The following is a 16,823-nucleotide window of genomic DNA, read 5'->3' as shown; positions in this document are numbered from 1 at the left end:
GCAGAGCATGTGATATTGAGCCAAGAGTTTTTTTAAATTCATTCATGGGATGAGGGCATCGCTGGCAAGGCCAGCATTTATTACCCTTCCCTAATTATCTCAGAGAAGGTGGTGGTGAGTCGTCTTCTTGAACCGCTATAGTCCGTGTGGTGAAGGTACTCCCACAGTGCTGTTAGGGAGGGAGTTCCAGGGTTTTGACCCAGAGTCTATGAAGGAACGTAGATAGATTTCCAAGTCAGGATGGTATGTTACTTGGAGGGGAACTTGGGAGGTGGTGGTGTTCCCATGCGCCAGCTGCCCTTGTACTTCTAGGTGGTAGAGGTCATGGGTTTGGGAGGTGCTGTCGAAGAAGGTTTGGTGAGTTGCTGCAGTGCATCTTGTAGATGGTACACACTGCAGACACAGTGCGCCGGTGGTGGAAGGAGTGGATGTTTAAGGTAGTGGATGGGGTGCCAATCAAGCGGGCTGCTTTGTCCTGGATGGTGTTGAGCTTCTTGAGTGTTGTTGGAGCTGCACTCATCCAGGCAAGTGGAGAGTATTCCATCACACTCCTGACTTGTGCCTTGTAGATGGTGGAAAGGCTTTGGGGAGTCAGGCGGTGAGTCACTCACCACAGAACATCCAGCTTTTGACCTGCTCTTATAGCCACAATTTTTATGTGGCTTGTCCAGTTATGTTTCTGGTCAATGGTGACCCCCCAGGATGTTGATGGTGGAGGATTCGATGATGGTAATGCCATTGAATGTCAGGGGGAGGTGGTTAGACTTTCTCTTGAATTATACATGCTGGATGTTGGTGTACTTACAAAAAAGAAAAATTGTGGGGGCTAAAAGTTAACTTCAGGGAGCGGAACAGCTATGTTTTTTGTATACAAAAGAAGATTTGACGTTCACTAACCCACTGGCTGTAACACTTACCATAACTACCATCCGAGAATCTTGCAAGCCCAGCTGCTGCCATCCTTTGGGAAAGTGGAGACCCTCTCCTAAAAAGGGGAAAAAAGTAAAATCCAGTAACACAAACCAACTAAGTTAAAGAATGTGAACTTATACTGGAACAGGCAGTGTACTTACTAAAGTGGACTAAACGATACACCACTGCAAAAAAGTGGAGAGGTTATACCTTAGATGCTGGCTGTTCATTCAGCATGCATTAGCTAAAATGGGCCAATATTTTGATTACTGAAATGATAATTCTAGCCCGCAGTGAAGATGAGTGCGGGGCAAACTGTTCCAGAAATTCCGTTCGCAGGCGGAGGGGCTGCGATCTGGGAAAATCTGCGCCTGGGCCAGAGGGCTCCCGGGAGGCGCAGAGTTCCGTTGCTGGGCCTCTCCAAACTGCCGGTGCGCAGGGCCCACGTTTCCCAGAGGCGCAGGCGGTTCGGAGCATCCCTGGGATCGCGTGGGCCATGGGGAGCCAATCAGAGAAGGGAATCTCCATTCATACATTTGACAGGAAGACCTGTCAAATATATGAATAGAGATCACCCCCAAAAACATAGTAAAACTTTAAATAATTTTTTTTTTTTTTTAAATCACATTTTTAAAATGACTTTAAATTACAATTGAATCCCCTATTACTGTAGCTCTACCCCTCTTTTTCCTCCCATTCTGTGCAGCAGAGCCACCCCTGGTGCCAGGAAGTTGGTTGCTGCTGCCTTCCTCTGATAAGCCATCCCCCCCAACAGTACTCAAAGTGGTGTATCTGTTGGAGAGGGGGATGGCCACAGGGGACCCCTGCACTACCTGCCTGCGCCTAGTACTCTGCCTGTTGGTCACCCGTTCCCTTTCTTCCTGTCCAACCTCTACCTGCGGTGTGTCCAACTCCGTAAATGTGCTATTCACGATGTCCTGAGCATCGTGAACGCTCCAGTATGCATCCAATCGCAGCTCCAGCGCCACAATGTGGTCTGTCAGTAGCTGCAGCTGGATGCACTTCCTGCACATGTAGTTGTCAGGGACACAGGAAGTGTCCCTGATTTCCCACATATCGCAGGAGGAGCAGATCACGGGGCCCGGCTGTCCTGCCATGACTTACCCTTTAATTAATTGAATTTAAATTAAATCAATCACTCCCACTAATTACACTACAGTTAACTGGTTTACCAACAGTCCCTGCTACACCAGAGAGACCTTAGAAACTATAAATGTAATAGCAGAGCACTTGGAAAGCAGTGACTGGATCGGACAAAGTCAACATGGATTTACAAAAGGTAAATCATGCTTGACTAAGCTACTGGAATTTTTTGAGGATGTAACTGGTAAAATAGATAAGGGAGAACCAGTGGATGTGGTGTATTTGGACTTTCAGAAGGCTTTCGATAAGGTCCCACATAAGAGATTAGCGTGCAAAATTAAGGCAAGGTATTGACTTGGATAGAGAACTGGTTGGTGGACAGAAAGCAAAGAGTTGGAATAAACGGGTCGTTTTCCGAGTGGCAGGCAGTGACTAGTGGGGTACCGCAAGGATCGGTCCTAGGACCCCAGCTGTTCACAATATATATTAATGATCTGGACGAGGGAATTGGATGTAATATCTCCAAATTTGCAGATGACACAAAGCTGGGTGGGAGGGTATGCTGTGAGGAGGATGTCGTGAAACTCCAGCACGATTTGGACAGGTTGGGTGATTGGGCAGAAACATGGCAAATGCACTATAATGTGGATAAATGTGAGGTTATCCACTTTGGTGGCAAAAACAGGAAGGCAGATTATTATTTGAATGGCAATAGATTGGGAGAAGGGGAAGTGCAAAGAGACCTGGGTGTTCTTGTACACCAGTCGCTGAAGGTAAGCATGCAGGTGCAGCAGGCGGTTAAGAAGGCAAATGGTATGTTGGCCTTCGTAGCAAGAGGGTTCGAGTACAAGAACAAGGATGTCTTGCTGCAGTTGTACAGGGCCTTGGTGAGGCCACACCTTGAGTATTGTGTGCAGTTTTGGTCGCCTTACCTGAGGAAGGACGTTCTTGCCATGGAAGGAGTGCAGCGAAGATTCACCAGGCTGATACCTGGGATGGCAGGAATGACGTATGAGGAGAGATTGTGTCGATTGGGCTTATACTCACTGGAGTTTAGAAGATTGAGAGGGGATCTCATCGAAACCTATAAAATTCTGTCAGGCCTGGACAGACTAGATGCAGGAAGGATGTTTCTGATGGCCGGGGAGTCCAGAACCAGGGGTCATAGTCTAAGGATAAGGGGTAAGCCATTTAGGACTGAAATGAGGAGGAATTTCTTCACCCAGAGAGTGGTGAACCTGTGGAATTCTCTGCCACAGAGGGTGGTGGAGGCCAGTTCATTAAATATATTCAAGAGTTGGATATATTTCTTGAGGCTAAAGGGATCAAGGGATATGGGGAGAAGGCAGGGACAGGGTACTGAATTTGGATGATCAGCCATGATCTCATTGAATGGCGGAGCAGGCTCGAAGGGCCGAATGGCCTACTCCTGCTCCTATCTTCTATGTTTCTATAAATTAAGTATTTTAAACAAAAATGTTATTTTTTGAAAAAAAAATTAAAGTTTTTAATGGGGCGAAAAATAAACTTACCTTTCTTTAAAGTATTTTAAAATGATAAATCAGTGGAAATTAAAAAAAAAAAAAATTTTCAACTCTTATCCTGGCAAATGCAGGCCTTGAGCCTGCTTTTACCAGGCGCAAGAATTGTAAGTGTTTTCTGCGGACGGAGGATCTCCAAAAAACGGAACTCTCCACCCACAGAGGCCTTGCTCCAGCGCAGCCGGAGGATCTGTCAAGCGCTTTCTTGACAGATCAGAAATGCCGGTTTCCAGCACATGCACAGTGCATGCCTAAAACCGGCATTTTCGATGTCCCTACGGGTGAGTACACAGCGCACACACACCCGTAGGGACCGGAATTTCTGCCTCATTATTTATACTAGCAGATCTCCTGTGGTCTTGCTCATGGTGAGTCAGAAGTTTTCCAAGAGCACGGGTCCATGCAAAGTCCTATCACCAGGGACACTGACTTACTACCATTGGGGGTGGCCATGGAACCTGGGAGCACAAAGTGTGTCCAAGGTAGGACATTACTGAGATGACGGTCACAAGGTCTACCAGTAATTTAAGCAGGGGATGGGGAGAATTCCTGCAACATTTGAGGGTAGGTTCGAACCAATCAAATCACTTTTGAAAAAATCTTCGTCAAGTATCTTTATCCTCAGTAACAAATTTCTAATGTCAAAAATAAGGTATAGAACTGGTATAGTTTAACTCAACAATACAAACATTCTTAAGGCAGAACTCCCCTCTGCACCTGATGATGTGCCTAAATAAGTGTAGAAGAGACCGTCTCCTCCTGCAAAGTACTATCACAATGACAATTCTGTACCCGAAACCATCACTGCCCGTCTGAAAAGGTTAGAGCTGCACCAGACAAAAGTGGCACATGGGTAAAGATTGAGGCCTAGAAATTAGTTTGCCCCCAAAAGCTGGCATGGGGAGCACGATGCGCTAGCAACCCCCGCCCATTTGGAGGACTGCAGACAGCATGTAAATTCCCACCAATGCCACTCTGCCAGTGCCCTTGCTGTTGCCGGTCAGCCAGCCAGCCAGCCAGCCCAGGCGACTGCCGCCCATGCCGAGGTGGTGGAGTCCATAGCTGGGCCTTCTAGGCCCAGAGATGCTCGAGGTTATTTTGCAAGGCCATCTGCAGTCTCCCCCACTGAAAGTCAACAACCTTCCACCAGCCATGCTGCAGCTACTGGGGGTGCACTTCATAGGAGCACTAGGACAGTCAAAGGCACACTGAAGGCAGGCGCTAAGGGAATTCACAAGAATGATTAGTTGACTTTGTTATGTTATATTGGATGGATTAATGGATAAAGTTGGATTGGAATGTTTTTGTGCTGGTTTTTATTTCAACATTGTGGCAAAGAGGACGCCGTGATGGTCAGTAACAGAGGGAAGGCAAGGTGTGGGACTACTGTTGAATGGGGAATTGGAGTTGCGTTCACTCGTACCGCAGTCGAATTGGTCAATCACAGACAGCCCGGGCAGAAAGGGGCTGTCTGGGTAGCCTCTTCCTCTTCCACTTCCTCCTCCGCTGGTGGCCATATCCCTGGTGGCAAGGGTTGTGCCCGCATGATGGCGAGGTTGTGGTGCATGCAACAGATGACGAAGAATCGACGTGTTCTGATGAGTACTGCAGGCCTCCTCAAGAGCGGTTCATGCAGCGGAAGCATTGTATAAGGACGCCAATGCTCTGCTCTCAGATTCAGTGTGGCAGCATAGCTCTCATTGTACGCGTGCTGCCCATGTGGTTGGGTTGTGGAGCGGAGTCATGAGCCAGGTGATCAGCGGATAGCCCTTGTCGCCCAGAAGCCATCCTCTGGTTTTACTTGGTGGTTCAAAGACTGAGGGATCAGCAGACTGGCGCAGAATAAAAGCATCATGCCTGCTGCCAGGATACTGGGCACTCACCATCATGATGTGCTGAGCATGGTCGCACACCAACTGCACATTCAGCGAGTGATAACCTGTGGTACAGCTCAGCATTTAGATGCAGTGCCCGCAAAGCCATGTGTGTGCAGTCGATGGCGCCCTGCACCACAAGGAAGCCCGCAAAGTCACGTGCACGCTCCGCTCTGGTCAGAGAGAAGACAATGAAGTCCCCTCTCCTGGTATAAAGAGCACCTATCACCTCTCTTATGCAGCAGTGGACGGCAAACTGTGAGATATTACAGATGTCACTTGCTCCAGCTGGAAAGGATCCCAACATGAAGAAATTCAGGGCCACGGTCACCTTCACAGCCACTGGCAGCACTGTCCTTGCCCTGGTGTGAGGCTGCAGGTCTGGTTGCAAGAGGTGGCAGAGTCCTTCGTAAAGTGCAGACGCCTCACACACTGCTACTGGCTCAGGTTGAGGCAAGACAATTGCTCTCGGAAGACACTAGGTGGGCAAGGCCTCCTGCTGACAGCCCTCTCCCCCTCCTTCTGCGAACACTGGTCCTCTTATTCACTACCTCTGCTCAATCTCCCGGTCATGCTGCAGGTCAAGGGGGCTGACAACTTGAGCAGTCATGACTGGGAGCAAGTGGTCTGACCAGAACCCCTGAAGTCAGAAGCAAGGCCTTCTCTACTTGCAGCACCACTCCCTGTCACCACACCAACTTTAAACAACTCTAGTAAGTGCTAAACAGTTCCACAAACTTACACAGAGCCAGTAGAAATTAATCAGCAACTGACCAGAGAGTGGTTGATGATCCCTTGTAAATAATCGCTGGTAGGCGTTCTTGCAGCTGCTGAACGCATGTTCAGCTGTGCGAGGTTAACACAGGGCATTGCTTCCAACATTGAGGACAAAAATGGCAGCGCTGGCATCAAATTGACGTCACGATCGGCCTACTCTGCATACTTCTGGCGCATGCTCCCAGCGCCGACACCCTCACCTCACGCAGAATTGTGTACACGCAGTTCGGAGGCCATTTTCAACCCAAAATGACACCCATAGCACCCAAACAATTCGCTACGCAATCAAATCGTTAGCCCCAAGATTTCTACCCCTACAGTAAATACAAATTAACAAACCATCTTGTGTATTTAAGCCAAATAAGAACATCACATGGAGGTCTTGCTTGCATACCTCATGATCCCTATTTTTCCTCTTTCGCTGAAGAGTGCCACTGTCATGTTGCTCAATCTTTTGTAAAGTCTCGCAAAGAATGTTTTATTTTTCACAAACTTCTTGAACCAGTTGATCTCTGACTTGGACCAGGTGGCACCATGTAGTGGAGAAACCTGCAGAAGATGATTTGATAGTATATATTTTTTGTTAAACAGCATTCCTGCCCCTACTCCCTGCACCCCCAAGCCTATTATCACATGCTCACTGTAAAAGTTATACATGTGGATGTGATGTGGATATCAGTAAGCCACTGTTAGTGTCTGATCAACTTAACAGTTCAATTACAAAAACATTACACAATATGGAGGTCTATAGGGAGGCACACATCCCATTACTAAACTTAATTCAGTTTCTCGCACTTCTGCTCTCACCCGTGCCCCTCCCTCTCAGAACCACGATAGGGTTGCCCTTGTCCTCACCTTTCACCCCACCACACTCCACATTCAATGGATCATCTCCGCCACCTCCAGCGTGATCCCACCACCGAACACATATTCCCCTTCCCTCTCCTTTCAGCATTCTGAAGGGACCGTTCCCTCCACGACACCCTGGTCCACTCCTCAATCACCCCTAACACACCCTCACCTTCCCGTGCAAGCGCAGGAGATTCAACACCTGCCCTTTTACCTCCTCCCTTTCCCACTGTCCAGGGCCCCAAACATTCCTTCCAGGTGAAACAGCGATTTACTTGTACTTCTTGCAATTTAGTATACTGTGTTCATTGTTCACGATGTGGTCTCCTCTACATTGGAGACACCAAACACAGATTGGGTGACCGCTTTGTGAAACACCTCCATTCAGTCCGCAAGCGTGACCCTGAGCTTCTGGTCATCTGTCACTTTAATTCGCCGCTCCATTCTGACCTCTGTCCTCCCATGCCACTCCCACTCTGACCTCGGCCTCTTACACTTTTCCAATGAAGCTCAAGGAACAGCATCTCATCTTTCGATTAGGCAATTTACAGCCTTCTGGACTCAACATCAAGTTCAACAATTTCAGATCATAACCTCTGCCCTCATTTTCCCCCCCAGACAGCAGTTTGATGATTCTGCTATTCCCATTTACAATTCCTCTAGATCTATCTTTTGCTTCTTTCATTGTCCCATTACCATCTCCTTTTGTCTTGAACAATCATACCTTTTGTCCTTTAATCTCTCCTCCCTTCCACCCTCTCACAGACCTTCCCTTTTGTTCTTTCCTCTCTTCTTTCCCTGCCTTTGCACTTGTTATACCTCTAGCTTTTCCCCAGTTCTGGTGAAAGGTCATCGACCTGAAATGTTTCTCTGTCCACAGATGCTGCCTGACCTGCTGTGTATTTCCAGCATTTTCTGGTTTTATTTCAGATTTCCAGCATCTGCAGTATTTTGCTTTTCCATTACAAAACTTGTTTGGTTACAGAATCTGAACAGCATTACGTAGACTTTTGGGACACACTTTATTATTTGCGAGGGTAACAGTGTCTCAAAGTTAATGAGTAGGTGGGACAAAAAATCAGTCATAAATGTAGACTCCACCCCTTCCATGGCACTGAGCACTGGTGTTGCAGCACACTTACATCACTGCATCTCCTAACTCAGCATTCATAAAATCACGTGTTTTGTTCAATTGATGAACATTAGGGCTAAAAAGGGTGCATGCAGCATTATTCGATATCCTTGCTACAGCTGCAATTATAAACAGTATCAGACGAAGAGAATAATCCACCCTAAACTTTTTGTTCCCGATTTGGCATTAGATATATAAAAAAAAAAAAAATTCCACATGATGAATTTTCTTAAAACTCACATTCCTATGTACTTACATTTTCTAAAGACACACGTAAAACTTGCTGGGGAAGGGCACAACATGTTGGACTTAGAGATTTTAAACAACTAAGTGGCAGGGAAGCAGAGAATCCATAATCCACACATAACACTTCCACTAAAATGTGTTGGGGGTTATCTGCAAAAATAAACTCAAAGTTAACAATTTACTTCTTCACTGCAAATTTATGCTTCAGAAAATGAATTCAAACAGATTACTCATTGCAGAGGAAAAACAACCACCAGCGAGCTGATGTGCCAGAATTCTGGTGTATCATGGAGTCTAAATGACTGTCATTTATTATTTGTAGAGAGTTTATCCAACTGAGTGATCCAAGGCATGCAGATTGGTGTCATTCTCCAAGAGGAGTATAAACCTGTTAAAGCACTCTACAAAAATCTTTCAATCAATAGTAATCCTCCCTGAATGATTCTATACTAGTCATGCTGAAACTTGTCATAAAGAATTTCACTATAATAATGCCACTGTTATCGGTATGCTGCATGCAGAACAAACTAGATCACAATGACAACAGGAAAAAAAAAGAACAGAAGGTCCTGGGTTCAATTCACCGGTGTGTGTTGATATGGCAGATTTCAGCAGGGCAGCAGTTTGGATGTTACAATTAGCACAGACCTCTGGATAGTGCACCTATGCAGATGTTGGTCAAGGCCAAGGTCAGGCCTGGCTTTGGTGTCCCCTGTGGCTGAACAGCCGCCAACAGTCACTGTCCAGGCTCTCACATGAAGGTGGCCACTCGTTCAATCCTAGTACTTCCATGAAAAATGTGATTTGTAGGTTATAAAAACCTACATAAAAGTACAGCATTTACACTTGTTTTTTTTCCTTAAACGTCATTCCATCTACAGGAAACTTTGGTTTATCCGGAGGTTGTATGTCCGGAAACCTCGATCCACCGGCAGAAATCAGGAGCCGTTTTGTTAGGTTTTTTTTTCTTCTCGTGGCTTTTTTTCCCCAACAGTCAGGCTCTGCAAAGTCTCTCTGAAGCTGTTGCTAAGCTACAGAGACGCTTCCAAGGTATAGGCCGACTGTTTAGAAGCTGTTGCTAAGCAACAGTGTTTGTTGCCAGATACGGAGCTGCAAATCTCCGTATGCTTCAACATTGCCGCTGGTTTGTCCAGCAGTTTTGATAGATCGGCAACGGCTCGGTCCCGTCGGTGCCGGATATCACAAAGTTTCCTGTACTATTATGGTCTACATCCTGTTTTTATAATACATTTTCTAGCTCACTTGTCATACAGCCTGTGCCCATACCATGTGCGATTGTTGCTTCATATCCCACAATCTTGATGACACGTGCCCTGTACCACTGGTTGCTTTCAGGGAGCCAAGCACACACACAGGAGCTGATCAAAGGGATGCAACACAATGTAGCGGAGCTCCTCAAGCACTCGATACTGCAAAAACAAGGTGACCTAATGTTAATTTTGTCAGTAGGCTTAGCTGAGGCCTGGGAGCAGGTTACCAACACACACTCTTGCACCACATGGGGAGCTCATGGACGAGGATATTTCTAGACCCAAGAACAGTCAAAGTTATGGATAATGCATCAGATTTCTGGATCAGCTTTTGCAAACGGGAGAATCGAAGTCTACTCAGGCACCTGCCTGCCCCACACTGTTGGAAAACCCGGTGCCTACTGCTATCTTCGGGTGGGGGCAGGTTGCACAGTCCACCCTGGTGAAACAATTTCTGCACCCGATTTGGCCTCCATTGCAACAGGGGCCAATAATAATGGAAAAATTCATTTTTTTCCAAGGATCCAGGTCACTTCCATGGCCTGAACCCCCACCCCAAACCATGGGCCCATTTGTGCTCTTCTGGAAGCCAGTACACCGCATCTAGCTCAGTGCACTGGCTTGCAAACAGACACCAAGGGCTGGATTTTCATTCAGAAGTCGGGAAGGAGGCGGGACTACAACTTTCGGGTTGTAGTCCCGCCTCCATCGAGATGCGGCCAATCCACGCGATTTTAACTTGATTGACCTCGTTGAGCCCGCCCAGCGGGCTCAGCAGGCCAATTAAGGGCCACCCGGCAACAGGTGATGTCACAGACTGAAATTTTATCTGTCAAGACATGTTGACAGATGAAATATTAGTGTTTCACAGCTGTTTGAAGCTGTCAAACACTGACAGTCTTACTTCTAACCTGAGTCCTTCTACGCAGACTCAGTTAGAAATCTCGCCGGCACTGAAAGCTGCAGGTTGTCACTTTTGACAGATCGCAGCCATTCTGCTTTCTGTGCCGGCTGAATGATGGACTCCCGAAACCTAGAGGAAGGAAGGCTGTAAAGGTAAGTACAGGTAATTTAAACATTTTTACACACTTTAGACAAACCAAACACACTTACCTTTGCACTCATGCACCCATCACTCACCTGAACACTGACATCTCGACCCCTCCAAGTCCTTCAACCCGATGGCCCGACTCCTCTAACTTGGCGTGGTTTGGAGCCGTCGGGAATCCCACACGACAACCTTCAAAATAGGGATTAGGCTAAAAACTGCCCGTTAACTACCCGTTAACAGGCAGTTAATTGGCACTAATCCCTTCCCGCCTCGGGTCGGCGGGTCCCAGTGTGGGGCGGGTACCCGCCTCCTTTGAAACTTACATGGAGGTGGGTTTTGGGCAGGACCCCCGAATTCGGGAATTTAACCCCCTGCACGCCTCCAATCCCGACTCCACAGCACACTGAAAATCGACCCCCAAGTCTCATTAGGATTGGGGAAGCTGTCCACACCTTTGGCTCCAACCCCTCCACGTAAGTGGCCTTGTTTGGGACAGGTGGAGGTTGTACTCCCAAACAAGGCTGCTGCAAAATTCCAATTATGGCTGAGTTCTGGTGTATTTGGTAGTTAATGGCTGTTCCACTGGACTCCTGCCACAGTTACGGCAGGCGTCCCCCAGAACAGCCAAGAAATTTAAGTGCAATAGAGGCATAACAAAGTAATAAAAAAAGAGGGTTAGAGGGAAAAAGATTGAAGGCGAGGGGGACCTCTGGCCTCTCACCATCCTCCCATAGGGGGAGCAGGTGGGTGAGGGTGTGTGCATGGAGGGCTAAGGATGAGGTGAGTGACTGTGGAGCAAGGATGAGGGCAGGATGTAGGGGTTGAGTTGGCAATTCAAGAGAAGGGTAGTGATGGGAGTGAGGCGATAGTAGGAAAGAGAGAAGATAATGGGAAAATGAAGGGGCAGGGAACATGAAAGGAGTGAGTGGGTAGGGGAGAGGCACAAATAATTGGGATGGGGATGGGAAGGGTGCTACAGGGGCCATATTTTCCTTGCAAACTCCATCCAAAAGCTGTCTGCAGCCTTTGGTGGCTCCTGTTCCAACAAAACCAAGCCATTCCACCTACCACTTCCCACATAAAAAGGCAAGAAAAGAGGAAATAAAACCTGAAAAGCAGAAGGGGAGAGAGAGAGAAAACAGCAACACAAAATAACAGACAGATCTTAGCCTCTGACTTACCATGGCCATGTATATCAACTGGTAATATATTATTATAATGTATCTGTGCACATTTCTGATCAACTTTTCCCATTACAAATTTCAATGTCCACATTTATAATGGACACTCCCTACATAACCTAGTCATCATGTTGTAATTAGACTATTTTACCAATGAAACCACGGCAACGCCATCACCGACAGAAAGGTGTAATTATTACAAGTTGATATCGGTAGTTTCCATTAATCAGAATCATAATCAACTTTTATTGTCATTGTTAGTGCACAAGTGCAGTACAACGAAATGTAGGCTTGCGGCTCCCGAGAGTGTACATTTAGATTAAGACATTTAAACATTCAACATACATTTGGCTCGTAATATATTAACATAAATATGACCATAATAAAGTGCATTGGCAGATGTGCAGGCTTTAGAGTTTATTTGTGGAGTTCAGTAGGATGACAGCCCTGGGAAAGAAGCTGTTCCTAAATCTGGTCGTTCGGGTGCGAATGCATCTGTAGCGTCTCCCAGATGGCAGGAGGGCGAACAGACTGTGGCTGGGGTGGGTAGGGTCTTTGATGATGGACCGTGACCTCCGTAAACAGCGTTTCTGGTATATGTGCTCTATGGTCGGTAGCCGGGTGCCGGTAATGCGTTGGGCAGTTTTGACTACCCGCTGCAGGGCTTTCCGGTCATAGTAGCTGCAGCTGCCATACCATACTGTGATACAGTTCGTCAGGATGCTCTCTATTGTGCAGCGGTAAAAGTTAGAGAGGATCAGGGGTGGCATATAAATGTGGTCATATAAATGTGGACATAGGAATTTATGATGGTAATATATAAAACAAGGACAGCAGGTATGACTTTAAAATGGGGACTGAATTATGTCTGCATACCCTGGTCCAATGATCTCCCTGTCTCTAACCCTCTTCACCTGAAGACTGCACTTGGTCTTGACACTGTGTGCAACACCACATTTAAAATCAGATGTCACAGTCAGAGATGGAGTCTTTTTATTTATTTTGTCAGGGTGGGGAGGAAAGCAAACAATATTGTACCTGTAACAATGCACATTATATACCCAAGTTATCTACAGTTACCAAATTAATGTCACTGTTGCCCCAGTAAGCTTCCCCCATCCTTTGTTCCTGTAGAAGATAAGAAATAAGAGCAGGAGTAGGCCACACGAGCCTGCTCCGCCATTCAATAAGATCATGGCTGATTATCGACATCAACTCCACTTTCCCGCCCGATCTGCATATCCTTTGATCCCCCTAGAGTCCAAAAATCTATCTATCTCAGCCTTGAATATACTCAAAGACTCAGCATTCACAGCCCTCTGGGGCAGAGAATTCCAAAGATTCACAACCCTCTGAGTGAAGAAATTCCTCCTCATCTCAGTCTTAAATGACCGACCCCTTATCCTGAGACTATGACCCCTAGTTCTAGACACTCCAGCCAGGGGAAACAACCTCTCAGCATCTACCCTGTCAGTCCCCTTCAGAATCTTGTATGTTTCAATGAGATCACCTCTCATTCTTCTAAACTCCAGAGAGTATAGGTCCATTCTACATAATCTCTCATCATAGGACAGCCCTCTCATCCCAGGAATCAATCTAGTGAACCTCCGTTGCACCGCCTCCAAGGCAAGTATATCCTTCCTTAGATAAGGAGACCAAAACTGTGCACAGTACTCCAGGTGTGGTCTCACCAAGGCCCTGTACAATTGTAGCAAGACTTCCTTACTCTTATACTCTAACCCCCTTGCAGTAAAGGCCAACATGCCATTTGCCTTCCTTATTGCTTGCTGTACCTGCATGTTAGCTTTCCCTCACTCCAGAAAGGCATGTTTATTTTGAAACACCAGGGTAGAAAACATTGTGTGTACTTACTTTAATTCCCTCATCAGTTCTGGTAGCTCCTGACCAGAGTGCTGTATGTAGAAATAATGTGGGTCAATTGCATAACTGACCCTTATCTCCACCTCCTGCCATCGACAAAACTGGAATTCTGGGATATCACCAGCTACATGCAGGTCCATATCTCTTTCAACTGGTGAATCTGGAAATTGACTCTTACATAGTGGTCCCAACATACGGTTAGGGCTCAAATATTGTGAGGTTGACACTTGTTCAATTGGATTTGGTTGCCGCAAAGTACCATTGAGATGCAAGGGTTCTTGAGGTGAAGTGGCATCAAGGGTTGAGACCACACCTTGTGTGTTACTTGTCCTCTCTTCTTCAGGCTCAACGTAGCCATTAGTATCGCTGTCCGATGCAGTAAATTTAAAAGTGTCCCAAACTTCCCATTCTGATCGCACAATATATGTTTGATTGTCATTCAAAGACTTGCTTTTGTTGAAGATATGTGGATCTTCTTTCCGCAATGGTAGGCTCGTGCAACTAGAGTTTTCAGTAGCTAATCTCTCTTCTACTTTTGTTACAATGAGCTCATTGTATACATTTGATGACACAACTTCTTCTGGAGATTGACTGTTGGTAAAAGGGTAACTACCACTGGAGTGTTTCAAAAGTAGTTCTTCCTTTTGCAATTTGTGCAATTCAGATTCTGATGTGATGTCTTCACAATACAGACCACTTACCCGGGAAGTGCTCATTGTGGAAATGTCAAGCTTGGGAGTACAGCTGCCAGATTCCTCACCAATACACGTGCTTATGCTTTTAACACCTGTCAGAAAATCTGCTGGAGGCAAACCATCAACGTAACTTTTGGAACCAGATGCAAGAACTCCAATAGACAGAAGTTTCTCTGTTGGAGCCAGTGGTCCATTCGCCAGCATTCCTAGTTGAAACAAGATGATGGCAGACAAGGCCTTAATGAGGAACAGAAAAATAACTTAAAAAGGAACATCTAATCTTTGTTAAATTTAGGCATGACATTTAAGCTATTAACCTGTAGCAATTTGCTTTGCCAATTCAATTTAAAGCACTGGAAAATAATCTCCCTTTAAATTCCTATGAGCCCTCCATCAAAAACATTGTTTTCATAGTAACTTGGTATAATGGCTGTCAAACTTGAAACTCTTATAATTACCTTGCACAAATGCGAAATTGCAGCCCAACAAACTGGGTCAAAGCCAGTACCAAGGGACCAAGAAGAAAGACTAGAATTTGCTTTGAATCTGAATTCCCATCTTCAGAGGCCCATATGATTAAAAGTCCTATTTCTAGCATCACGCCTTTCAATGGCTTTGGAGGAGTCACGCCATAAAGCATCACATTTGTAAGGCAAAGAAATTGTGAGTAACCCAAATAATAACCTATTTAAGTTACCAACAACTAAATCTGAATGAATCAAAGTAGTAAAAAGTATCAGCGAGGAATGCGGAACAGTGGAAAAAATCAGGCAATCAACTCCATTTTATTTCAAAGCTACTACAGGTAGACTACCTTTTATCCGAACTTCCAAAAACCTCTAAAAACCGAAGGTTTTTTCGTTCAGCGTAGGTCGTGCGCACGACATGACCAGAGTGGCGCACGACCCCGACCCCCGCCGCCGACCCCCCGCAGACCCCCCCGCCGACCCCGATCCCCCGCGGACCTCCCCGCCGACCCCGACTCCCGCCGAACCCCCCGCGGACCCCCGCCGACCCCGACTCCCGCTGACCCCACCCCCGCCGACCCCCCCGCCGACCCCGACTCCCGCCGACCCCCCCGACCCAGACTCCCGCCGACCCCCACCCCCGCGCCGACCCCCGCCGACCCACCCCCGACAAATTTCCCAGTCTTAAAAAATACCTTCCGAAATCCGAAATTTTCCGAAAACCAAAACACGGCTGGTCCTGAGGTTTTCGGATAAAGGATAGTCTACCTGTATTGACAAACCAGCAAATACCACAAAACCAACCAATCTCCTATTTTCTCCCCCAGACAGTTTTCATCTTTGCTCAGTTGGAAATAAGATTTGTAACGTAACATGTAAACAAAAAAAAAAAACACAATTGTGGGAAAAAAATTACTGGTCTCTAGCATTTTACATTCAGAAAATTCCAGCATGTACATTTCTGCTTAAACAACCACTACAGAAAAACAACATTAACCACCCCCCCCCTAAAAAAAAATAAAGAATTGAATTACTTGAGTTTCCTCATAAGACTGACATATCTGAACATTGAGATTTTCAACAGTTACAGATGATGAGTTACCTGCTTTGGTTTCTTGAAGCATTTTGTACAATTCTTTACTTGACCTGAGTAGCTGACTTAGTTGATAATGGACACCTTCATAATTTTTGCAGAAATCTTTTTCAGAAGTGATGGCAATGTCCTGAATATTCAAACTGACCTGCATAAAGACACATTTTTATAAGCCAATTTTAAACAACAGAAACTTGCATCTATATAGCGCCTTTAACATAGTAAATGGTCCCAAGGTGCTTCACAGCAGCATTATCAAACAAGAATTGACAAAAAAGAGCCACATAAGGAGTAATTAGGACAGGTCAAAGAGGTAGGTTTTAATCAGTGTTTTAAGGAGGAGAGGGTGGTCGGGAGGCAGAGAGGTTTAGGGAGGAATTATAGAGCTTAGGGCCTAGACAGCTGAAGGCACGGCTGCCAATGGAGGGGCAAAGGAAATCAGGGATGCACAAAAGGCCAGAATTGGAGGAACGTAGCTGTGTTAGTTCTTGGGCATTATTCATTGGGAAGATCATGGTGTAGTTTGTAAAATAAAAATATAATTTGCAGCTCTCAAGTCAAAAAAGCATGGAATGAGAAAAAGCCTTCCCTTCCGTCAAGCTTATTTCTTCCATAGACCTAATGCATTATGCCTGATCATAGGCTCTACCCCACCTATTTAGCATCAGTTAAACCTATGTAGTATTAGTTAAAGTTTGAATAAATATTCCAAGCTGCAACAGTAATTAAGCACAGCTCCAGACTATCAA

The 16,823-nt window shown here is 46.0% G+C and overlaps 1 protein-coding gene across 6 annotated transcripts in view; it reads right to left on the bottom strand.

Moving 5' to 3' along the window:
* Nucleotides 1–16,823, bottom strand: part of LOC147125238 (uncharacterized) — a 47,913-nt gene that overhangs the window by 2,374 nt on the left and 28,716 nt on the right. For 5 of the 6 annotated variants that reach the window (XM_085999707.1, XM_085999700.1, XM_085999726.1 and 2 more), the window contains 6 exons: nt 16,084–16,222; nt 13,811–14,720; nt 9,723–9,865; nt 8,446–8,585; nt 6,603–6,757; nt 918–985 (listed from right to left, as the gene is read on the bottom strand). In XM_085999707.1, coding sequence (XP_085855833.1) covers nt 918–985; nt 6,603–6,757; nt 8,446–8,585; nt 9,723–9,865; nt 13,811–14,720; nt 16,084–16,222 — 1,555 coding nt within the window. Of the gene's footprint in view, nt 1–917; nt 986–6,602; nt 6,758–8,445; nt 8,586–9,722; nt 9,866–13,810; nt 14,752–16,083; nt 16,223–16,823 lie in introns of those variants that run through there. The other variant, XM_085999745.1, reaches the window with a different exon arrangement.

This window comes from Somniosus microcephalus, chromosome 1 (genome assembly GCF_052327205.1).
Source record: "Somniosus microcephalus isolate GS21.2 chromosome 1, FLI_Smic_1.0, whole genome shotgun sequence".
NCBI classification, from domain to species: domain Eukaryota; kingdom Metazoa; phylum Chordata; class Chondrichthyes; order Squaliformes; family Somniosidae; genus Somniosus; species Somniosus microcephalus.
The sequence above is the reverse complement of the archived record's forward strand: the minus strand, read 5'-3'. Positions and strand labels throughout refer to the sequence as shown.